The sequence below is a fragment of the Thalassophryne amazonica genome, chromosome 12 (assembly GCF_902500255.1).
Source record: "Thalassophryne amazonica chromosome 12, fThaAma1.1, whole genome shotgun sequence".
NCBI lineage: Eukaryota > Metazoa > Chordata > Actinopteri > Batrachoidiformes > Batrachoididae > Thalassophryne > Thalassophryne amazonica.
This window is the reverse complement of record NC_047114.1, coordinates 57,457,628-57,483,915: the sequence shown is the minus strand read 5'-3', so window position 1 is coordinate 57,483,915 and position 26,288 is coordinate 57,457,628. Positions and strand designations below refer to the sequence as shown.

Sequence of the window (26,288 nt, the reverse complement as noted above, 5' to 3'; positions counted from 1 at the left end):
TAGTGAGCACCTTGCATGGCAGCACCGACATTGGTGTGTGAGTGTGCTTGTGTGAGTGGATGAATGTGAGGCATAACTGTAAAGCGCTTTGAGAGTGTGATGCAGATGGAAAAGTTCAGTCCATTTAATATTTATACCAACACTACTGTTACACAATCCAATTGGTATACTCAATACTGAAATCAGTCTAGCAGAAACTGTGAACATGAAGTGACACTTCACATCACCTCAAAAGTGTCTGCTGTTAATTTTTAAATGTAAGGACAAGATTAAAAAAGGGGGAAACATCCAAAAAGGACTATTTAAATTTGTTGCAATAAAAACTACTTTAGATCTACAAAACCTAAAAAAAAAAAGAAGTGGCTTCATTATTTTAATCAGAAATTATGCCTCCTTTTCAGGCAGAAGAAGAAAGAAAAAACATCTCTGAACCAAAACAGAAGGGGACCAGCAGTGGGAGTATTCATACCGTTTCTGGATGAGGTAGTCCTCCAGGATGTCAAGACAACGAACCATCTGACTGAAAATCAGAACTCTGTGGCCACCAGCCTTCAGCTTGGGCAGCAGCTTGTCAATAAGTACCAACTTGCCAGCAGCTTGGATCATAGCTTGTAGGGCCATATCTGGCACATCTGCTCTGCCACCGTGAGACTCTCTGAACTCCTCAATGATCTTCTCTTCCGCTCCTGAACAAATTGCATTAATTTTAAATGATCATAAAATGCAAACTCAGCAGAGGAGATACTTCAAAAATTTGTGTGAACGTGCCATTGATGAGGTAGGGGTGGTTGCAACATTTCCTCAGCTCCATCATCGTGTTAAGGAGATTGGGAACACTGGATCCGCCACCACCACCTCCACCACCACCACCTCCTCCTTTGGACAGGAAGGAAAAGTTCTTCTCCAAAATAGCCCGATAGTATTTCTTTTGGATGTTGGTAAGCTCCACCTGAGAACAAAATGTTATCAAATTTATTTATCTGACACATAGAGACATCCTCTTTTCAACCTTTTTAGAGTGTAGTGGTTTTATAGTGTTTCACTGTTTTAGCCTTTTAATTAATTAACCCTCATCAGCTGTGAGGCCAGAGGGGAATACAGAAATGATCTGTTCAAAAAATGCCAATTCAATATGGCAAAATATGTATTTGTATTACATTTCTTTCTTCCTACATTATACATTTTATTTATAAGTTCCAGTGATGAATGTAGATTGATCACCCTTTGACTCAGCAATGATGAGATAATTATACCTCAATGATGGTTTCCTCCTTAGGAGCCAGATTCTTCTCAACATCCTCCTTCAGTCTTCTCAACATCATAGGCTTCAGGATCCCCTGCAGTTTCTGAACCTGAGGCACAGACAGAATGTTACCAATGGCATCACCTACATTTGTTTTGGCAAAGGAAGAGATTATACACTTCAAACAACCTTTGTGAATAGTCTTGAATGTATCAGATAAAAAGGCACAAAAACATAACATACAATTATAGTGTATTAACAGTAACCATTCTAATCTGTTTTTCCCCACACAACAGCTCACAATGACCAAGATGACTGTATTTTATTTGTTATTAATGTTCTCTTGATGATGTTAACCTGTCTATTATGATGTGTGCTGCTGCTGCCTTTCTTGGCCAGGTCACCCTTAAAAAGAGGTCTTATCTCAATGGGATTTTATCTGCTTAAATAGTAAGTTCCTTCGGCTGCTCCCTTGTTTTTGCACTCGGGGTTGCCACAGCAAATCCAAGGTGTATCTGCATGTTGAATATCTGCTTAAATAAAGGTGGTTATTATTATTATTATTATTACTACTGGTTCTTCATACATTTTCATACAGTATATCAAGTTCCTACTGCAGCCATCTTAATCATTCACAGATAAGCACCTTATGAAAGATGCATTTCTCCTGTTCCACTCATTGCAGACCCAAAACCAGGATATAATGGGTGGAGATGGGGTATAACCTAGACAAGATTCATACACAGCATACCAGGAGCTTATTATTAACATTACTACCTTTACTGACTCAACACAGCTCCCCTCTCTTTCCTAAACTCACACAGAGTAGAGGTCTCAAACTGATTCCAGGAAGGGCTGAGAAGGTGCAGGTTTTCTTTGCAACTACCCACTCCACCAGGTGATTTCACTGATTAACTTCACTTTGAGCAGATAGAATCAATTAATCAGTGAAATCAGCTGGTGGAGTGGGTGGTTGCAAAGAAAACCTGCACCCTCTCAGCCCTTTCTGGAATCAGTTTGAGACCTCTGACAGAGAATACAAAATTTTTGCTCATTTTCTGTAAACTGAATGTAAAACTGAAAAACAATGAATAAATTCTGAAATGTAACAAATATTTCAACTGAGTTTTACATGAAGCAATCATAGGCAGCTAGACAGAAAGGACTGGAAGCTCCAACCTAAAGATGCGGACAATCAAGAGGCCACAACTGCCCTAAAACTGCTTGAACAGCATATTGCTGCACACAAATAATTCCTCATTGGCACATGCCTCATGTCCTGTGTCTCTACAAATTTCATTATCTCTCCACAAGCCTTCATCCCAGTGATGGTGATCCCATCTCACTGATAAGAGCCGATCATGTTGCCTCATTACCTGCTCTTCAGTTTTGAGATCCCCAAACTCAGTCATGAAAATCTGTTCAGATGGGAATCGTTCAGGCTCGAGGAAGTTGAGCAAGCTAAAGAGTTCCTCCACAGTGTTCTGGAGAGGAGTTCCTGTTAACAAAACTTTGTGCTCCTGGAAGAAACGGGAAAGACAATAATATGAATATCTACAGTAAAGATTAGAATGTCGACAGGATGATATGATGTGTAGAGGTGGCAACATAAATTATAATGGCATGGGGCACAAGGACTTCACAGGTCCAATTTGTCCAGCTCTGACACAGGCTATGTTTAAATTTCTTCTAGCCCTCAGACAGCCCCTTTCAGTGTTTTCACTTTAACAAGCATCCACATATCTTAAACATTACAACAGAGTGAATGTTGTAAGTGAAAGAAAAGAGAAAATAAAGTCCATTTATTGTGGGCCATTTACTGAATTTGCTTGCTCCCCAACAGCCCCCAAAAAACTGATGCTCACCATGTCCATCATTTTGAGACCTTCTAGTAGTTTACAGTTTCTATTTTGAGGCGATGCGCTTCGTCTATAACAACACAGCGCCATGGGATCCCACGAAGTTCTGGACAGTCGGCCAGAATCATCTCGAAAGTTGTTATCACAGCGTGGAAACGATACACTCCCTTTATTATTTTACCCTAGAGAACAAGATAGAAAAAAGTGAGGGAGGTCATAAAGAATCAGATGTTTTTATCTTACCCTTTGGATCTGAGATAGATTTAAACATTTTAAACTGCGAGACCAAAAACAAAACAAAACACAACAACAAAAACACCACCTTCACTGTCAGTTATGCTGACAACCCTTTAAAATACTGTGTGTGCTCATCTGGACAATCAGCATTCTGTCCTTTAATGGTTTCCATAACTGATCCAGCAAGTTCTTGAGCGATTATGTTGATGACACGTTCTCCCAAGTTGAGAGGGTTACCTAGAGGAGGTGTAGCACCTGTGATGAACTTCTGCTGTGCCCGATGTCTTGTTGTCCATACTTCACAAGGTGTTCATACATTGTGCCCTAAAACGGAACTCTGCTGAAACGGACCGCTCGCGTGAGTCAGGGGCCACACGACGGCATGAGATTCACAACTGCGAAACCCCGAATTGGTGCCCCTCAGGGGTGTGTGCTCTCCCCACTGCTCTCCTCCCTATATAAATGACTGCACCTTCGGGAACCCCTCTGTTAAACTCCTGAAGTTTATGGATGACAGCAACATCATTGGTCTCATCCAGGATGGTGATGAGGCTGCATACAGACACGAGGTGGAGCAGTTGGTCCTCTGGTGTGGTCAGAACAACTTGGAGCTGAACCTGCTCAAGACTGTGGAGATAATGGCAGACTTCAAGAGAACCCCCCCCCCACTGCCCCCCTCCATCCTCAACAACATTGTGCCTACTGTGGACACTTTCAGGTTTCTGGGATCCACCATCTCCCAGGATCTGAAGTGGATCTCCCACATAGACTCCATCAGGAAAAAGGCACAGCAGAGGATGTACTTCCTCAGACAGCTCAGGAAGTTCAACCTGCCCCAGGAACTGCTCATCATCTTCTACACAGCCATCATCCAGTCTGTCCTGTGCATCTCTATCTCAGTTTGGTTTCCCTCTGCCTCCAAACATGACAGGCACAGACAGACTTCAACGAACTGTCAGGTCTGCAGAAAAACATTATTGGAGTCATCCAGGACTTATACCGGTCCAGGACCAGGAAGTGAGCTGGTAACATCTCTGCACACTCTTTACACCCTGGACACAGGAACAGTTTCTTTTCATAGGTCATAACACTGATGAACAATTTAACCTGCCAAAAAATGTTAATAATTCATATACCTCATGTATAACTTATATCTGCTCGTCTGTTTCTCCTTTGGACACATTTGTTATTGTACATTTTATTTGCACATTTTTACTGTGAATTTAGTGTATATTTATATATGCTCGTACAGAGAGTACAGTTCAAACCGGAGTCAAATTCCTTGTATTCTTGTAGATACTTATTGAATAAAGGCTATTCTGATTCTGGCTGGTCCACTGTGCTATAACCATCTGTTTCCCCCTTCATATTTGGACTCTGGTTTTTCAATGTGGCATAAAAAAAGTGTAAAATGTCTGAATACAAATCAAGACATCTTTGCCAGTTTGTCAAATTCATATGGTATGCCCACAAATAATTTATTTAGGTATTTTCAGGTTAGACAGCTTGTCTCCAAGTCTTTGTCTCCACATTACCTTATATACAATCATGGAAGAGCTTGTTTTGTTTTGAGACACATCAAAGAGGGGTTGTTTCAGAAACTAATAATCACATCTTGGATCTCTGTGACCAATCAAATTCCACATTAAGGACTGCTTGGGAGGGGGAGGTGGGACTTCGGCACAGTGATGAATGGTGGGATAGAGTTTTTGGAGAGTTAAGTACAGTTTCATCTTGTGCTCCCCTCACACTAACATTTTCTTTCATATTTCAATATTTTGCAGGTCTTACGTGACTGTGGGTCATGTAGTTCAATTATATGCATTTTTGCTTTGTATACTCATTGACCCAGGGTAGCTGGGTGTGCGTTTTTTTTTTTGTCTGAAGGTGTGTGTTTACGGAGGGTCTTTCTATTTTTTTTGTGTTAATTTTTTTAATACGAGGTTTATTAGAAAACTAACCGGCAGTTTTATATATATATAAAAAAAAAAAACTATATGGATTTGAATCACGTGCGATTACACCAGACATGCTTGAACCCTCGTGCGCATGTGTGAGTTTTTTCACACGTGTCGGTGACGTCATCCGCCTGTGGGCAGGCTTTGAGTGAGCACTGGTCCAGCCCTCTCGGCTGAAATCCTTTGTCTGCGACGCTGCTGGAGACGGTGCGCGTTGCTTTATCAAAATTTTTTCAGGACCTGTGAAGGATATCCGAGTGGACACTATTTGACAAATTCTGCTGGTTCTCGGTGAAAAGTTTAACGGCTGATGAGAGATTATGGAGTTTCTTTCGCTTTAAGGACAGCTCATAAAGTGGATCGGCGCGGCGCGGTCGGAGGTGGCGTCCGTCTGTATGTTTCGACCTGAAAACATCCTAATTTAAGGCTCTGTTCACCCAGGTCGTCGTCAGAGAACAGAGAAATTTCAGAAGAAGTCGGCATGAGGAGTTTATGCGGACATTCCATTGTTAAAGGAGATTTTTTAATGAAAGAACGTGCGGGCAAATTCACCAAGTCGGTTCCGTGACGATGACACAAATCCGTCTGCGGCGCGACAGGAGAAACACCTCCGTGTTGAAAACCATTTGTAAAATTCAGGCGGCTTTTGATGGCTTTCAACAAGTAAGTATCTGAGAAATTGTTTAACAGTTGGGCATCTTCCAACTTGTCCGTTAAGGTTTCCAATGGAGGTGTTTTTCCTGTTGCGAACCCCCGCGGTCGGGTCTGGCCCGACATGCGAATCTGCCCACACATTCTTTTATTACAAAATCTCCTTTAACAGTGGAATGTCCGCATAAACTCCTCATGCCGACTTCTTCTGAAACTTCTCTGTTCTCTGATGATGACCTGGGTGAACAGAGCCTGAAATGTGGAAGTTTTCAGCTTGAAACAGCAAGACGCCGCCGCCTCGGAGCGCAGATCGCCGTCAGGCGCCGTGGGCCGTCCTTAAAGCGACACTTACAGACCAAAATCTCTCATCAGCCGTTAAAATTTTTACCGAAAACCAGCTGAATTTATCGAATGGTGTCCACTCAGTTGTGCCTTACAGTTTTGAAAAAATTTTGATCAAACAAAGCAGCAGTCTGAGCCATTCCTAAACAATGAAAAAAATCGATGAGAGGGTGGGCCACTCCTCACTCAAAGACTGCCCACAGGCGAATGACGTAACCGACAGGCGTGAAAAAACTCTTGCATGCCCACGAGGGTTCAAGCATGTCTGATGTAATCACACGTGATTCAAATCCATATGGTTTTGGAAAAAAATAATAAGGTCGGATACTTTTCTAATAGACCTCGTATATATAAAAATCTAAGCATATCTTCAAACTGCCATCACTGTACCATTCATTGTGGTTTTCAATAAAAAATATTTGGGGAAAAAATATTGCAAGAAAAAGATAATTATGCAAAACTCAAGTACAAGATTACCATGTTGCTAATAATAACATTAGTAAGCAAATACTAAAAAATGTGAGCAAATATTACACAGTGCACAGCTACATGGCTTTAAGGAGCTTAAATAGCAGAGGAGAACCCCGACAGCCTGACCAGCTCTTCTCGCCGAGGAGATATTCAAAGTTTTTTTTTTTCTTACATTTACAGTTTTTTTTCCTTACATTTACTGTATTTCCAGATTCTGGGTGTTTGTAAGAGGTAAAAACAAACAAAAAAGAAAAAAATTAAATAAATTTCTACAGTCCCCTCCAAAAGTAGTGGAATGACAGTTATTTCATTTTTAAAAGAAAAAAAAAACCCCAATATGAAAAGAACATATAGGGTGTCAGCTTTTATTTCTGTATTTATATCCAAAAGTATTAAAACAACATAACATAGCTCAATCTGTATCTCTATCTGTAACATGAGTGATCTTTGGATCTGGAACTGCCACTATCAAAGACTGTGCAGAGGGTTTTTTTTTTTTTTTGTTTTTTTTAGGAATAGCTGGCTTATTATAATGCTTTTGAAAAGACACCATTTTTGATACTGATTGTAGTATCCTGCCAATGGGCAGCACAGAGGTTAGTACCCTTGCCTCCCAAAGAGAGCATGCCCAGTTTGAGGTTATGTGTGCTCCATTCTCCTTGAAGAGTCGCACCAGAAAAGCAAAACCTGCGTCAAATCAACATGCAAGTCCATACCAGATCTGTTGTGGTGGGCAAAATGGGAGACGTCAAAAGAACTTATTTTTGTAGTTTAATGCCCAAACCTTGTTCGGGATCAGTTTTCTGAACTCAGGTAAGCGCCGGATGAGAATACTTACCAAGAACCATTTCGCCAACTCTCCTGTTGCATATTTAATTCAGCAGTCATCCATATTGTTCACAAAGCAGCATAGAGTCATTGTGTAGGGTACAGCATTAAATATTTTAAAACAAGTCATCTTGCTTAATTCACAACTGCATCTGTGATTATTTTATTTATAGTGTGGTGAGGAATTTTTTCGGCTTCTCTCTTAATGCTCGGGTTACCACATCAGATCTCGCATCGGCTTAAAAGGTTAATTGACAAGACTTTTCAATATACCTGTGCATCTCTGTAGTACATCTCGTAGGCCTGGATGGTCTTACGGCTAGCCTGGCTGCCATGGTAGACCACCACATTGAGCTCAGTCCATGTCCTGAACTCTCTCTCCCAGTTGGGAATGGTAGAGAGTGGTGCAATGACCAGGAAAGGTCCCTCTATGTTCTTCATGTAGATCTCATAAAGGAATGTTATGGACTGGATGGTCTTCCCTAGACCCATCTCATCAGCCAAGATACAGTTACGTCTGTGGAAAAGAATAATGTTAACAGCATGAGAGGCAGGAAACAGATGGCCTGTATGGGGGATGAACATTTTCAGTTTTGACCTCAAATGACTTTTGGGATTTCTTTATCACTAAACAGTTTAAACTCCAATGATTATATGACAGGAGAAAGAGGAATGGGGAAACTTTAGGTTTTACGGTGTGGTGCTGTAATAAAATTCCACGACCAAAATTTGGTCCGCATGTTTTCATAATGAGGGAAGACACAAAGGATTCCTCTTCTGATTTATTAATGATGCCATGCTAAAAGCAGAGTACTGATGTATTTTTCACTCTCATGAGTCATTCTAAAACCATAAAAAATATCCAGACATATTAGTGTGCCACATAATACCAACTCTGATGTATCTGTAGCAATCAATCATTTGTTTTTACTAACTCCACCCCCCCTTCTACCAAGCTACAGCTTTCCAAATGGTCCCTTTCTCCACCCTTCTGCACTCCATCTCTTCTCTCTGTGCCTTTACATTTATACTTGTTCACTCTAAGATGACCAGGGATCCTGACTTGGACCTGGATGCTCATCTTCAAGACACAAAATGCATGTCCTTTCTTTACCAAGTTCATTTCCCTGGGGCACATCTTAATGTGGTCATCGGTAATAAATTAATACTTTTAATGTCATTTTTCTGCTGTCAGCATTCAGTGGGAATGCGTGTCTGTAAATAGAACTCTTGTTCAATGGGGATTTTCTGGATGGAAACATAAAAAAACTGAATTTGCCCCAAAAGCAATACTTTTTAGGTGCCATGATATTACACAAATTCAGGGTTCAATTTAACACCAGGCATCCATAAAAAAAAAAAAAGAAAAAAAATGCAACACATACAACAGGAGTGTTCTGAGAGCACAAGATCCCCTGCTGGCAAATGCTGCTTTGGTACAAGTGCTGGCTACACTGACAACATTTCAAGGCATGTGACAGTTGATTTCAGAATGCCACAACTCTAGTAAAAAGGGCCCAACTCGAACAATATAATAATATGCGTATTAGCAACCTATAACAACAACCTGTACCAAGTTGATTTCAGTACGCTTATATCCTTTTTTGGATGGACAGACGGCCCCAAAGGTGTTCAGGTTTTACAAGTTAATAAATTACTGTCACCAAATTAAATACAAGCAAATGCATTATGTTGAAACTTAATTATAGGCCAAGAATGTAAATCAATTTTCTTTAAAATATAATGCATGTGGTTGAAACTGTATGTAATTCACACAATAAGGTTGTTTTGGCCAGTGGCCCTCCATTCAGATTCATTTATAGCCAAAAGTAAGAATTGGGGCACCTTTGTTTTTAAGGAGAAAAAAAGAAAAAGAAAACAGAGCCACAAGATGATCCGGTGTCGCCGACTGAACGGTCCCCACTAAAAATCAGTCCACGCTGCCTTCACTGCGCATGTGTCATTAGCCGCGGTTCATGGATTATCGCCTCGTTTCTGCTTAAAAGTGCACTCCAGTCATCATCTGTCTCAGTGACAGATATCTGAAGCTTTTGTACAAAAATCATTTTCACATAAATTCAGCATTATTTTATAATAAAAGATGGATGAAGTGATCAGAGCGCTGCGGCTACACGAGTTGCTACCTGATACGTTCACTGTGCATCGGTCATTTCAAAGCGTCACAGCTTCGCCTTGTTTCTGCTTAAAACTGACTTCAGAATGATTTAAGAGGTTTTACCTTGTCATCTGATGGTTAATAATCACATTTACTCCCTTTGATCGCTTTGAGTGAAGGGAATCAGACTCAGACGAGCTGCTGTGGTCCCAAATGACGCACGCACAGTGAAGGCAGGCAAACCAATTTTTAAGGGGGACTGTTCTGTCTGCGACACCGGACAGGAGATGTTGCCTGCATGCTATCTGTGACAAACTGCACATGCAGGAACTATATAGAAAACCTGCAACAAATATAAATGAATATAAATTAGTAAGCTGTGCTTAACATGCAAGAAAGAAAGAAAAATAGCTTGTATTCAGTTGTACATCTCACTTGAACATCAAAATTCAGTAACTATAAATTCCGCGCTCTAAATTTCCAAATCCTGAAACTGATGAGTATTCAAACCACTCAAAGCAGGATTTGGAGCACAGGACAGGTAGACAATAAAATGCACACAAAACTGTAGTCTTCCATTTTTGCACACAGTGAAGATGACCTCTATATTGTGGTTTCACATGTTCTGGCTAAGACCTGCACAAGCACTTACGAGTTGTACCAGTTGAAGGTTAGCCAGTTGAGGCCTTCTAACTGGTATTCCCTGAGTGCGTTGCCATTCCTGTATTCCCTGGAGGTCTCCAACTTTTTCCAGTCATCTGCAGGAGGACGATCCTACACACACACACACACACACACACACACACTTTATGGTATATTAATCCTTATAAGATTGTGAGTTTTAAATTCTTTATATTTTCACCAGGAACACCATAAAACTATAACAAGGGTTGAGAACTGGTTCACATCACAGACTCGTCATGTCCTTTCCAACTCTGATCACAGAAACGGCTTTCTCAGTGACTGTCCCCTGCATGTAGCATGTTAGCATGACGTGATACGATGCCGTGACAGGCCACAAACACAGCCATTTCCATGCTTTTGGGAGAGGAAACAGGCTTTGTTAAGAATTTTCTCTCGGCCACATCAATCAATTCAATTTCAATCAATTTTTTTTTTATATAGCGCCAAATCACAACAAACAGTTGCCCCACAACAGTTGTGGTTGGATCCATGATTTGAAGACCATTCTCACACTGTGCTGGGTTTCACTTGTGCCGTTTGTACAAGATGCACTAACACAAAACAAACCTCACTTTCCTCCTCAAAATATCTTTGGAAATCTGTCCACTTAAGCAACACTAGTCATGTGACTACATCCTTGCAAAATATACATTTTAACCATTTTTGACGTATTCACCATCAAAGTCCACAAAAACAGATTTCACACTGTAAAAAAAATTAAATCAAGCTAATTTCCCCATGGTTATGACTTAATTTTTCTGGGCATACAGCACCAAAAATAAAAGAAAATAGATCAATATTTTTGAAATTATTTATTTAGAATAGTCAGCTCATTTGACTTTTATTACGTGCACCAAGGACATAATAAAATCATCAGCATTTATTTAGTTGTCTGTCTGTCTGTTAGCAGGATTACGTCAAAACTACTGCATGGAATTTGACGAACCTTTCACCACAGATTAATATTAGGCCATGGAAGACTCCATAAAATTTTGGAGGTGATCTGGATAGGGATTCTGGATCAAGATTTCACTTTATATACAGTTTAAAGGATTACATAAAACAACCCTACATCAGGGATTCTCACCAAATTTGTACCAGAGATAGATTATAGGGCATGAAAGACTCCACTGAATTTTGGAGGTGATCTGGATCAGGACTGGCTGACGTCAGCAATCTTGGATTGCTCGTTTACTAGTGATACGCACTTTAAGTGAATACATGGGTGAACAGGTGAATGTGAAGTATCACTGGTTAAAAATAATAATTTGTTGCTTTCCCCCGAAGAAGTTGTAGAATTAATTCCATGTGCTGCTGTAATTTTTGCCTTTAAAAATAAAATGGTGTGATGGACCAAGGTTGCTTCTGTTCAGCTTCAAACACATTGTTAGTGGTTTGGACTGGCCACAAGACACGTGTGTGAGTGTGAGGGAAATGGGAGGGGGAGAGAGAGACCGACCAATGGACCGACCGACCGACGGACGGACCGACCACAGGCACTTGGCCCTGGAGAGAGAGCTGTTTAAAGGAGCTGTAAATCTGGAGGAGGAAGAAGCAGGCAGGAGGCCAAATCAGATGCATTCACACATACGGCTGCCATTTTCAGAGTCTGGGAGGAGCGTAAGGTGAGAGACAGCAGTGAACATGGGTGCAAATGTATGAAACTACTCACCACTCTCGTAGTGTTGGGTGTGCATGCTATGATGCGTTCATATTCCTCTAGCTTGGACTGGTCAATATCAGCCTTCAGCTCCCACGTGGAGTCTTCATAAGGCAAACTGCACCACTTAACCAAATATAGAGTGACCATCTACACACAAACATTACTTTGGTAAGTGTGTGAAGACAGAGTGGCTCAAATCTTTGAGGAAGGAGAACAAGTGTGCAAAGCAGACAAAGTACCTCTCCGTTTTCATCTGTGCTCTCGGAAACATCCAGGACTCTGTCCACCTCGACGTAATCCGGGTTAAAAGGCTCATCATCCATCTAGGAAAGAAAAAAAAAGGCAATGAGCGTTTTAGCGGTCTGAATCAGGGTGACTGTTGTGTAAGTAAGGAAGCACTAATCCATTACACAGAATCAGAACCAGTAGCCTTATTACAGCCCATCATTCCCTAGTGGCTGTGAAATCTAGTTTCTATACAGACTTCTTTTAGTGCCAATCAGGAAATATTTAATGCTTTATACCATTATTTTTGCATGACAAGCTTTATAGTTATCATTGTGGTGAGTTTAGGTATTAGCGTCTGGGAAAGAATAGCCGGCTTGGCTTCATCTGTGGGAGGTCAACTCAGTGCAGGTTGTTAGCTTGAGGGCAGATGATTTTACGTGTGATTACAGCACAAGAAAGAAATGAGCGATGTTGCTCATTTTTCACATTACTTTTTAAGGTGTAGAATAGATTAGTTATTACTGCAGCATGTTGTCGTTTCATGAATCACTGACTGTCAGAAATAGTTTAGGTCAGGAACAGCTTGATGACACTTTAAAAAGTGAATCAAAACAACATCCAAAAAATAATAATAATAATTAAAGAAACGTGGCCCACCAAACAGTTACCTGTCCGTCATTAAAAGTCACTTTGTTCAGAATATTAACCTCAGTGTCAGAGGTCACGTCAGCCTAGGGCACAGCTGAGATCTTACCTCTGTTATAAAGCTGTTGAGTTGTTGCTTGGCCTTAAACCTCTTGACCTTCTGATGTATTCTTTTGTCCTTCCCCAGTTCCTCCAGGTCTAACCACCGACAGTGAAGGTATGAACTAAAAACACACAAATCTATCTGATTCCTCTCTCATGTCAACATCACAAGCATCATAAATCAGCTCAAGTAATTTATAAACACTGGACCTTTCAGATGGCTGCTGTAGAGAGAAACTGAATAATAAAGTCTTTCATAGCTGTTCTACAGGTTGAACAACTAGATTAGATTTCAGACGGATATTCAAACACCACACTGATTACAGAGTGAAAAGCTGTTTTGTGTTGTCATAACCCACAGATTTCAGAAAACCAAATAAAGGTTTGAGTTGTTCAAGCTACAGGTTAAACTTGTTTCTTTGAAATGATTTTATGAGTAAGTCCACACAATTAAAACGTTATCAGGCCACAGACTGGAGGTAAATAAATGGACTGCATTTATATTGCGCTTTTCCATCTGCATCAGACGCTCAAAGCGCTTCAGAAATAATGCCTCACATTCACACCGATGTGAGGATGCTGCCATACAAGGCACTCACTACACACCGGGAACAATAGGGGATTAAAGATCTTCTCGTCTCAAGCCCAATGCCTTAACCATTAGACCAAGGTCAAATCGGTCAAATCTGAATGAGTAAAAATATTCTTTTCAATGTCCACGCAGTTTGTCTGTCATTGTCATAAACTAGGGATGCACTGATCCACATTTTTTCAATCCCGATCCGATCCCCGTAACTGAATTTGGATATCTGCCGATACCGATACTATTCCGGTACCAGAGCTCTGTTCGCTTTAACATTATTATTATCATCATCATCATTATTGTTCATTTTAGCAGGATATTTTGTATCCCCAGTTATACAACTTCATGATGAAGTGTTTAGAGAAGGATTTTCTTAAAAAGGAGACATGAAAGCTCAGATGCAATTTGCCAGAAGGTACATCTGAGATGGAAGCCTAGATTCGATGTTTTGATGAAAGAATTAAGTACTTTTATTTATACACTTATTTTTATAGACTTAAAAGAGAAAAAGACAGCTCTCTCTCTCTCTCTCTCCCTCCAATTGAAACATACGTTTACATTGTTAAAGCAAGTGTTGGAACAAAAAAAAGTCCTCTCCCTCTCGTGTGCCTGTTTTCCCCCCCCTCTTTCTCTGTTTCTCCCTCTCTCGCTCCCTCTCCCTTGTTCTCTCTCTCCCTCTCTCCCGCTCGTCATTTTCCTGCAAAAAGCAAATGTGGAACTTTTTGGAAACACGAAGTCTTTCAACTGTAAAATAAACCGTAAATTTCTAAATGTATCATCAGCGAGGCTCACACAAGGGACTCTGGTTTAATACTGAAGGATTCTAGTGGACTTTCTTCCTATTCAGCATACAGAAACAAACTCAGCTCTGCTCTTTGTGCTCTGAGCGGCTGTTTATAGCGTTTCACAGCCTCGGGATGCCAAAGCGGGTGATTTTTTTCAGCACACATTTCTAGTTATTTTTTTCGGAAAAGCCATCCTCGGCGGTACAGCCCATTTGAACCCAAGAGCCGCTACCTGGCTAAAGTTGCCGATACCCGTGGCTGAAAATCCTCGGCTGCAGTGTGTGGAAGAAACAGCTTGGCTTCAGCTCAGAACCCCCCCCCCCCCCAGTTTCTCTCTGGTATCGGAAAATGCCGCAGGTTGGATCGGTATTTTCTGATACTGGAATTACCTTGGTATTGGAACCTGATACCGATATTTGGAAAGGCTTGGCTGCACCCCTATCATATACAAAATTTCACAGGTAAAATATTGACCACAATGACTGTGCACACAAACAAAAGGAAAACATGTTGAAAAAAATGCATACTTTACTGACCCCAAATTAGTTTTTATTGTAAGAGAAGGTCTGCACCAGTGATGTATTAGCTACATTATAGTTATCAAATGTGAACGAAGCCTTGAGGCTGAATATACTAAGCTTTCCAACATATGGAGGCATGGACACCCTGCTGAGAGTGTTCAAAATAGGACTGAAAAAAAAAGGAAGCCATACTGTGAAATATAAATGTGCTACACAGAAGAGGGTGGTGGCATAGTACTCACAAGCCCTTGAATTTGACATAGAACTCCTGCACCTCCACTTCCTCACCAGAATCCAGCTGAAAAGAAAAAGGTAAACAGTTACAGCAAATATGGAAACTGTATGGTCAAAGAGCAGAAGTGGTTTTTAGATGTTACACAACATAACACATAAAAACAGCCTTCAAATCAGTTTCACACTGAACTGAACGGGCATGACCATTTGTGGGAAAACAACAATAAAGACCTTATGACCAGAGATCTGTGATCAAGCTCACAACTAGCTGCCTACATGCACTAGATATATTGGTGGTAGTAAAACCTTTGTCATGAAATATATGAATTAAACTGGAAGCACCCAACAAGTCTTTTTGTATATGTAATTGACAAATATGTATTTAACATGCACATACCCAATTATCTCTAATGTAATCCATAAACCAGTTCTGGAGTTGTGCTTACGAAGTAAACATCATATAATTGATCAAATATAAAAGTCCAGTTATCTCACCTTAAAAGACACTGGACCTGAATTATTTTCCTTTTTGCATATCCCCATATGGTGTGGCACCACTGTTGGAGTTTCATTAAAATCCACCAACTGGTTTTAGGGGGAGTTCCACTTACAAGACTTGGAGACAGACGTATTGTGTTAGAGTGCTAATCCTCAAGTTCCTAATCTTTTGTTTGTGGGGTGTCGAATTAATATGATAAATAAAACTTCATATACAGAGAAATCATACTTTAAAATGAATAACTCAAGGGAGGTATGTTATGAATAAGTTGATGGATTAGGCAGGGCCTGCAAATTACTAATATATAATATTCATATACAATTATACATGTGTATGTACTGTGTGGGAGAAAGAGGGGATTCCCCAACAGAAGCTCTTTTTAGCACAACCTCCCTCTACTTTTAAACATCACAACTAAAACACACACTGTACTGCCATGAATCATCAATCACACATACACTCCCTGCCTGAGGAAACGCTAGCTTGGCATCTGGCGTAGCCAACGTTGTGGTTTTGGCTGCGTTCCAAGCCTGGGGTCAACTCGGAATAGAACTCTCTGTGTGTGTGTGTGTGTGTGTGTGTGTGTGTGTGAGAGAGAGAGAGAGAGAAAGCGAGGGCGTGTGTACACGTGTGTGGGAGAGGTTCCGGCAGCTGGCGACCAAAGGAAAGTTGGCTGCTAACTGTGTGTGTTGGCTTACAGTCGAGCATTCTTTAGAGTAAGCTGTCAAAAACGTTGCTGGAAGACATACATGCAGACAACCAGATGCAAGCAAGCAAACACACACACACACACACACACACACACACACACACACACACACACACACACACACACACACACACACACACACACACACACACACACACACACACACACACACACACACACACAGACCTAAGAATTGAGTTCTCTATTTACAAAGTGAATACATGCTGCCTGAGCTACCTCTGTGCGTAATCTGCTTAGGACAGCTGTGGTGTGGCTAATCACATGACGTAAACCATGACTTGGGCTTGTGCGCATTTTTGTAGATTGTGTTATATACAGTAGTCACATATCACCTGTTTCTTGGTGGTGCGCATGCCCATGATCTTCTCCACAACAGGCCCCTCTGCCTCAGCCACATCCTGCAAACACAGAGCAGAGTAAGTGTGCGTGTTGGTGAATCTGCAGTTTCCTGCATCACTGAACATAAAGTTCATGAAGTCATGTAGTGGAAAATACAGTAAAACGCCTAAACCGTCATTGTATAAACTGGATATTTGCACTCATCGGACAAAAGCAAAAGTCCCAGTGCTTTTCTATGGTTTTCCATCTAATAAACACTGTATATAACGGATTCTGTAGAACGGATTTTCACTCGCGTTCAACAAAACGTCCTGCCCCATCGTAATGTATTTCCATTAAAAACCCCACGCATATACTGGACAGAGCAGTCTGGATGTGCCCAGTAACAGAGGTACGAAATGAAGTTCAGCACTGACACTCGCCGATTCAAGGAAAGTGGACACTGCATTTCCTTGATTAAAAGACTGGCTGTTTATTTTTTTCAAACATTGCTCAGACACGGGACGTAAATGAGACAGGGCGTAATTCAAGGCTGGTGATTATTAAAGTGCTGCTTCTTGCTTGAACTGTAATATGGTGTTACATTTCACACATATCTCTGGGTGTGGCAAACCAAAGAGCTTTAGATCAGAGCCCTCTGCATGGCTCTCGGGAGCCTGGCACGCACCTGCAAAATGACAGAGCAAAAGGCTATGATTTGTCATTTGTCCAGTTTCACTCCTTCCTTCCCTGTCATGTTTTAACAGTTTTTGCAGTGTGCCTGCCATTTACATTTCGATTTTGGATTAAATATGCTTGGTGGAAAAGTCAGCAAATATGACCAGCTTCACAACACGGAGTGTTGTGAAGCTGGTCAAAAGATGCTCAAATGATGGTTTGGAAGTTGATGATTGTATAAAGAAATGGAGCTCAGTAAGGGACAAATTAATCCATAAAAAACTGTTGTTCCTGCAGTAAATTGCATAAAGACACAATGTAGAACTTTAAAATGGTCACTCACCCATCAACGTTATTGCATGGTCACAGAGTTACAGAGTTGCAGGAGCATTAATCAGGCTTTAGGATTTTAAGGTACCACTGTGCAGCTGACTTAGTAAAAAGAGTGACTTGACTACATGTAATCTTTTTAATGCACATAATGCCTGGTGCTTATTTAAGGCAGGCGTTTATTTTTTTCAGACAAAGTTTGGACCAGGTGATTAAATGAGGCAGGTCCTGATTCAAGGTCAGGCTTAATCAAGGAAATACGTAAGTCTAACTGGTGCTGGGGATTCCCCGTTGATCATTCGGCACCTCGTAGCTGTAACAAATCTGCTACATACATACAGTTGTATGCAAAAGTTTGCGCACCCCTGATAATTTTCATGATTATCTGATTTCATGGATCAGAAATTTCAGTTAAATATATTATATAGCAGGCGAACACACTGATATTTGAGAAGTGAAATAAAGTTCACAATAGAGCTCTTGTTGGTGTCATTATTGTATTAATAAAGGAATTAATAAAACTGGCCATAGCTAACTTTAAATCCAATGAAGTGTTGATGTAAACCAATTGAGGGGGAGAAAAATAGACCTAGCTGGCTGTCTCGTTACCCGACATATATCACCACTAACATGTGAACCATCCCTGGTTCTCAAGACCAGGCACCTAAGTGGCTCTACTCTACTCTTTTCTACTCTCCTATTTTACTCTTCCTTTTTAGATATACCTTTGTATACTGGCATAGCTTCACCTTAGAATTGGAATATAACATAAGATATACCTTGCTGAATTTTCATGTCAGTGACTTTGATAGGTTGGTGGTGCTATTTTCAGATTAGTGTATTTTTAACTCTGTGAATGACTACTCTCTTGACTAATTTGTTCCTTACAAAACTAATTAAAAAAAACATTTGTCACACACAACAAAGCAGTTATAATTGAGGCTTAAGAGGCTACAGTTGTATAAATCATTATGTTTCATCGTGGTCATATATGTGATCATCATACAGTTGTATGTAAAAGATTGGGCACCCCTGATGATTTCCATGATTTTCCTTCATAAATCATTGGTTGTTTGGATCAGCAATTTCAGTTAAATATATCATATAGCAGACAAACACAGATATTTGAGAAGTGAAATTAAGTTTCTAGTATTTACAGAAAGTGTGCAAAAATTATTTAAACAAAATTAGGCAGGTGCACAAATTTGGGCACCCTTGTCATTTCATTGATTTGAATACATTTAGCACCAATTATTGGAAAACAAAATTGGTTTGGTAAGCTCATTGACCCTTGACCTCCTTACACAGGTGAACCCAATCATAGTAAGTAAGTCCCTTCGGCTGCTCCCTTGTTTGCACTCGGGGTTGCCACAGCAAATCCAAGGTGGATCTGCATGTTGAATTGGCACAGGTTTTACACCGGATGCCATTCCTGATGCAACTCCACATTACATGGAGAAATGTGGCGGGGGTGGGATTTGAACGCGGAGCCTTCTGCACTGAAACCAAACACATTAACCACTTGGCCACAACACCTGAGAAAGAAAATTTAAGGTGGCCATTTACAAATATTTCTCCTCTTTGCATCTCTTCTAATGAGTGGCAATATGGGAGCCTCAAAACAACTCTCAAATGACCTGAAAACAAAGATTGTTCAACATCATGGTTTAGGGGAAGGATACAAAAAGCTGTTTCAGAGATTTCAGCTGTCAGTTCCCACTGCGAGGAACATAGGGAGACGACAGGCACAGTACTAGTTAAGGCCCGAAGTGGCAGGCCAAGAAAAATGTCATAAGTTGAAGCAAAGGATGGTGAGAACAGTCATAGTCAACCCACAGACCTGCTCCAAAGACCTACAATATGATCTTGCTACAGACAGTGTCCCTGTGCATCGTTCAACTATACAGCACACCACTAGACCATCACTTCCCCATAACATTAATCAGCCCGTTAGCTTCTGCTCTTTAAAGTGATGTTTGCATTATAATTAAATAAGTACGTGATTACACTCATTTTGCTTCTCTTTACAAGAACAGCAGCGCCATGTTTCAAAAATAAATACAACTCACAGACCGATGAGATTTTATTTCCTCTCTTCATAATTTTTGTACAGATGGAAATAACACTCCACTGCAACATATAGTGTGGGAAAAATGGTACACCTGTTGCTGTGATGAGGATGATGGGGATTTAGGTGCGGGTGAATCATCCCCACTATCAGCATCATCAGAAATCCTGAACTCGAGATCCTCTGTGTACCTCTTCCTTTTCACTTGACGACTAGAACGACGCTTCTGTTGAATACAGGGACAGACAGACGAAAGTGTAAATGTTTAATTCTGTAGCTACGGATTCACTTTCTTTGTTACCTGCTCAGCTGTGAAATGGCACTATGAAACTCTCCCTAAACTCCGTCACATCTGGTTATCATGAATCAACCTTGTCACAAACGACCTCATATTCAAAATGAAAAACACACTGATATGTTAGGATACATACATAATTTTACATACATACATAATAAATTGTCAATTTATTAGGATATGCAAGATTTACTGCAACCAAACCAGCCAGTTCAATTTTTCTGTCCTTGTGTGCATCATCAGGACTAGGGCTGGTCAATTACGGTAAATTACTCCAATAAAATTTATGTCAAAGATGATAAACTTTGCTCATACTAGCATGTTGTCCGTGAGGATCCACGGGTCCCAGATTGGGTAGTGTTCATAAAATAAGTGGCTGACATTTTTTAAGGATGTAATAAATTATGCAAAGTTTCTATAATGAGTTGGAATGGCGTGAGTCCGCAATATCTTTTTGCCATACTGTCCAGCTAATACAAAATGTGTAAAATACTGTATGAGCCGATTCAACTGGTGTCCCTTTTTTGAGGAAGCAGATTTTCATTACTTTCTTTCAGGTAGCCCACTACATTATCCATGCTGACAGGAAACACTGATTTCTTAAGCTAAAAACTGTACGAAATACCAGTAACATAAATATCAATCAATCAATCAATCAATTTTTTTATATAGCGCCAAATCACAACAAACAGTTGCCCCAAGGCGCTTTATATTGTAAGGCAAGGCCATACAATAATTATGTAAAACCCCAACGGTCAAAACGACCCCCTGTGAGCAAGCACTTGGCTACAGTGGGAAGGAAAAACTCCATTTTAACAGGAAGAAACCTCCAGCAGAACCAGGCTCAGGGAGGGGCAGTCTTCTGCTGGGACTGGTTGGGGCTGAGGGAGAGAACCAGGAAAAAGACATGCTGTGGAGGGAAGCAGAGATCGATCGCTAATGATTAAATGCAGAGTGGTGCATACAGAGCAAAAAGAGAAAGAAACAGTGCATCATGGGAACCCCCCAGCAGTCTACGTCTATAGCAGCATAACTAAGGGATGGTTCAGGGTCACCTGATCCAGCCCCAACTATAAGCTTTAGCAAAAAGGAAAGTTTTAAGCCTAATCTTAAAAGTAGAGAGGGTGTCTGTCTCCCTGATCTGAATTGGGAGCTGGTTCCACAGGAGAGGAGCCTGAAAGCTGAAGGCTCTGCCTCCCATTCTACTCTTACAAACCCTAGGAACTACAAGTAAGCCTGCAGTCTGAGAGCGAAGCGCTCTATTGGGGTGATATGGTACTACGAGGTCCCTAAGATAAGATGGGACCTGATTATTCAAAACCTTATAAGTAAGAAGAAGAATTTTAAATTCTATTCTAGAATTAACAGGAAGCCAATGAAGAGAGGCCAATATGGGTGAGATATGCTCTCTCCTTCTAGTCCCCGTCAGTACTCTAGCTGCAGCATTTTGAATTAACTGAAGGCTTTTTAGGGAACTTTTAGGACAACCTGATAATAATGAATTACAATAGTCCAGCCTAGAGGAAATAAATGCATGAATTAGTTTTTCAGCATCACTCTGAGACAAGACCTTTCTGATTTTAGAGATATTGCGTAAATGCAAAAAAGCAGTCCTACATATTTGTTTAATATGCGCTTTGAATGACATATCCTGATCAAAAATGACTCCAAGATTTCTCACAGTATTACTAGAGGTCAGGGTAATGCCATCCAGAGTAAGGATCTGGTTAGACACCATGTTTCTAAGATTTGTGGGGCCAAGTACAATAACTTCAGTTTTATCTGAGTTTAAAAGCAGGAAATTAGAGGTCATCCATGTCTTTATGTCTGTAAGACAATCCTGCAGTTTAGCTAATTGGTGTGTGTCCTCTGGCTTCATGGATAGATAAAGCTGGGTATCATCTGCGTAACAATGAAAATTTAAGCAATACCGTCTAATAATACTGCCTAAGGGAAGCATGTATAAAGTGAATAAAATTGGTCCTAGCACAGAACCTTGTGGAACTCCATAATTAACTGTAGTCTGTGAAGAGATTCCCCATTTACATGAACAAATTGTAATCTATTAGACAAATATGATTCAAACCACCGCAGCGCAGTGCCTTTAATACCTATGGCATGCTCTAATCTCTGTAATAAAATTTTATGGTCAACAGTATCAAAAGCAGCACTGAGGTCTAACAGAACAAGCACAGAGATGAGTCCACTGTCCGAGGCCATAAGAAGATCATTTGTAACCTTCACTAATGCTGTTTCTGTACTATGATGAATTCTAAAACCTGACTGAAACTCTTCAAATAGACCATTCCTCTGCAGATGATCAGTTAGCTGTTTTACAACTATCCTTTCAAGAATTTTTGAGAGAAAAGGACGGTTGGAGATTGGCCTATAATTAGCTAAGATATCTGGGTCAAGTGATGGCTTTTTAAGTAATGGGTTAATTACTGCCACCTTAAAAGCCTGTGGTACATAGCCAACTAACAAAGATAGATTGATCATATTTAAGATCGAAGCATTAAATAATGGTAGGGCTTCCTTGAGCAGCCTGGTAGGAATGGGGTCTAATAAACATGTTGATGGTTTGGATGAAGTAACTAATGAAAATAACTCAGACAGAACAATCGGAGAGAAAGAGTCTAACCAAATACCGGCATCACTGAAAGCAGCCAAAGATAACGATACGTCTTTGGGATGGTTATGAGTAATTTTTTCCTCTAATAGTTAAAATTTTGTTAGCAAAGAAAGTCATGAAGTCATTACTAGTTAAAGTTAATGGAATACTCAGCTCAATAGAGCTCTGACTCTTTGTCAGCCTGGCTACAGTGCTGAAAAGAAACCTGGGGTTGTTCTTATTTTCTTCAATTAGTGATGAGTAGAAAGATGTCCTAGCTTTACGGAGGGCTTTTTTATAGAGCAACAGACTCTTTTTCCAGGCTAAGTGAAGATCTTCTAAATTAGTGAGACGCCATTTCCTCTCCGACTTACGGGTTATCTGCTTTAAGCTACGAGTTTGTGAGTTATACCACGGAGTCAGACACTTCTGATTTAAAGCTCTCTTTTTTCAGAGGAGCTACAGCATCCAAAGTTGTCTTCAATGAGGATGTAAAACTATTGACGAGATACTCTATCTCCCTTACAGAGTTTAGGTAGCTACTCTGCACTGTGTTGGTATATGGCATTAGAGAACATAAAGAAGGAATCATATCCTTAAACCTAGTTACAGCACTTTCTGAAAGACTTCTAGTGCAATGAAACTTATTCCCCACTGCTGGGTAGTCCATCAGAGTAAATGTAAATGTTATTAAGAAATGATCAGACAGAAGGGAGTTTTCAGGGAATACTGTTAAGTCTTCTATTTCCATACCATAAGTCAGAACAAGATCTAAGATATGATTAAAGTGGTGGGTGGACTCATTTACTTTTTCAGCAAAGCCAATAGAGTCTAATAATAGATTAAAGGCAGTGTTGAGGCTGTCATTCTCAGCATCTGTGTGGATGTTAAAATCGCCCACTATAATTATCTTATCTGAGCTAAGCACTAAGTCAGACAAAAGGTCTGAAAATTCACAGAGAAACTCACAGTAACGACCAGGTGGACGATAGATAATAACAAATAAAACTGGTTTTTGGGACTTCCAATTTGGATGGACAAGACTAAGAGACAAGCTTTCAAATGAATTAAAGCTCTGTCTGGGTTTTTGATTAATTAATAAGCTGGAATGGAAGATTGCTGCTAATCCTCCGCCCCGGCCCGTGCTACGAGCATTCTGACAGTTAGTGTGACTCGGGGGTGTTGACTCATTTAAACTAACATATTCATCCTGCTGTAACCAGGTTTCTGTAAGGCAGAATAAATCAATATGTTGATCAATTATTATATCATTTACCAACAGGGACTTAGAAGAGAGAGACCTAATGTTTAATAGACCACATTTAACTGTTTTAGTCTGTGGTGCAGTTGAAGGTGCTATATTATTTTTTCTTTTTGAATTTTTATGCTTAAATAGATTTTTGCTGGTTATTGGTGGTCTGGGAGCAGGCACCGTCTCTACGGGGATGGGGTAATGAGGGGATGGCAGGGGGAGAGAAGCTGCAGAGAGGTGTGTAAGACTACAACTCTGCTTCCTGGTCCCAACCCTGGATAGTCACGGTTTGGAAGATTTAAGAAAATTGGCCAGATTTCTAGAAATGAGAGCTGCTCCATCCAAAGTGGGACGGATGCCGTCTCTCCTAACAAGACCAGGTTTTCCCCAGAAGCTTTGCCAATTATCTATGAAGCCCACCTCATTTTTTGGACACCACTCAGACAGCCAGCAATTCAAGGAGAACATGCGGCTAAACATGTCACTCCCGGTCTGATTGGGGAGGGGCCCAGAGAAAAGTACAGAGTCCGACATTGTTTTTGCAAAGTTACACACCGATTTAATGTTAATTTTAGTGACCTCCGATTGGCGTAACCGGGTGTCATTACTGCTGACGTGAATTACAATCTTACCAAATTTACGCTTAGCCTTAGCCAGCAGTTTCAAATTTCCTTCAATGTCGCCTGCTCTGGCCCCCGGAAGACAATTGACTATGGTTACTGGTGTCGCTAACTTCACATTTCTCAAAACAGAGTCGCCAATAACCAGAGTTTGATCCTTGGCGGGTGTGTCGTCGAGCGGGGAAAAACGGTTAGAGATGTGAACGGGTTGGCGGTGTACATGGGGCTTCTGTTTAGGGCTACGCTTCCTCCTCACAGTCACCCAGCCAGCCTGCTTTCCCGGCTGCTCGGGATCTGCCAGGGGGGAACTAACGGCGGCTAAGCTACCTTGGTCCGCACCGACTACAGGGGCCTGGCTAGCTGTAGAATTTTCCACGGTGCGGAGCCGAGTCTCCAATTCGCCCAGCCTGACCTCCAAAGCTACAAATAAGCTACACTTATTACAAGTACCGTTACTGCTAAAGGAGGCCGAGGAATAACTAAACATTTCACACCCAGAGCAAAAAAGTGCGGGAGAGACAGGAGAAGCCGCCATGCTAAATCGGCTAAGAGCTAGTAGCTACGCTAACCTAGCGGATTCCTAAAAACACGCAAAGTGAATAATGTGTAAATAATTTAGAGGTGATTCAGCAGAAGGAGTGCTTTAGTTAAGGCACGTAAAGATTACACTGGGAAACAAATCGTAATCTAGATAACTAGATCAATCTAACTGCGCAGATTAAACAGCTAACAGATACAGAAAAACACCGCTGTGCTCCGGAACAGGAAGTGATACAATACCGCAGTGAGAGCCAACCACTAGTAGAGGCAAGCAAGCATTAAGCAATATGTTGTAAAGAAATGCAAACGCGCGCGCTCACGCTCACACACACACAAAACAAATCCACTGCGCCGTAAGCCGCCTGGAGGCAAGAAGAGCTGTGTTAAGGAGGAAGTTAGAATGAAAAGCTGGACTAATTTCTGATGTGATTTTTTTTTTCACTGCACTGAGGAAGTACACACACGTACAAGCGCCGTCCCGCGTGTGTGAAAGTGCACACGCACCGCACACACGCGGGACAACGACAAGCGTGACGACAATTTGATTGAGCTAACTGACTGCTTGTTCTTTTAACACACACACACACACACACACACACACACACACACACACACACACACACACACACACACACACAATCCACTCCACTGTAAGCTGTCTGGAGGCATGAAGAGCTGTTCAGATGAAAAGCTGAAAAGCTGACGTGATGTTTCGTTGGACTGAGGAACTACACAAAGTCTTTTTTTTTTAATGGAAGTACGAAATCAGTGCACATCACTGGACTACGCGTCACAATTTGGACTCCTATTTAAAGTTTGTGTTGGACGTTAGCAGCAGTGGAACACCTACATGCAAGTCCCTTTTCTGTTGTTTATAAGATAGATAGATAGATAAATACTTTATTCATCCCCTGTAAGGGGAAATTCATCTGCCCGAGAGCATACATACATACATACACAATTTATCCATACAATAAAATACCAATAAATAAGACAAATATAAAAACACATGGAAGTAAAACTACATTAACAAGAAGCGTTAATCTCATAGCGGCCGGGACAAATATTGATATTTTATTATAAATGAACAAAATATCAAATACCAAGGATCTATTTTAGCCGTTATATAAAACAAATAATGAATGTTTTTACATTCTTTCAATGAAACGAATATTTCATAAGGTGAAAGCTGGAACA

The 26,288-nt window shown here is 40.7% G+C and overlaps 1 protein-coding gene across 1 annotated transcript in view; it reads right to left on the bottom strand.

Annotated features, from left to right (window-relative positions):
* The window catches only part of chd7 (chromodomain helicase DNA binding protein 7), a 174,418-nt gene that overhangs the window by 66,301 nt on the left and 81,829 nt on the right, over positions 1-26,288 (bottom strand). The window contains 14 exon segments of the mRNA XM_034182411.1: positions 470-686; positions 769-949; positions 1,254-1,352; positions 2,620-2,763; positions 3,109-3,155; positions 3,158-3,284; positions 7,863-8,106; positions 10,358-10,479; positions 12,062-12,199; positions 12,292-12,375; positions 13,035-13,149; positions 15,159-15,214; positions 16,712-16,777; positions 19,868-19,999. Of these exon segments, the coding sequence (XP_034038302.1) occupies positions 470-686; positions 769-949; positions 1,254-1,352; positions 2,620-2,763; positions 3,109-3,155; positions 3,158-3,284; positions 7,863-8,106; positions 10,358-10,479; positions 12,062-12,199; positions 12,292-12,375; positions 13,035-13,149; positions 15,159-15,214; positions 16,712-16,777; positions 19,868-19,999 (1,772 nt within the window).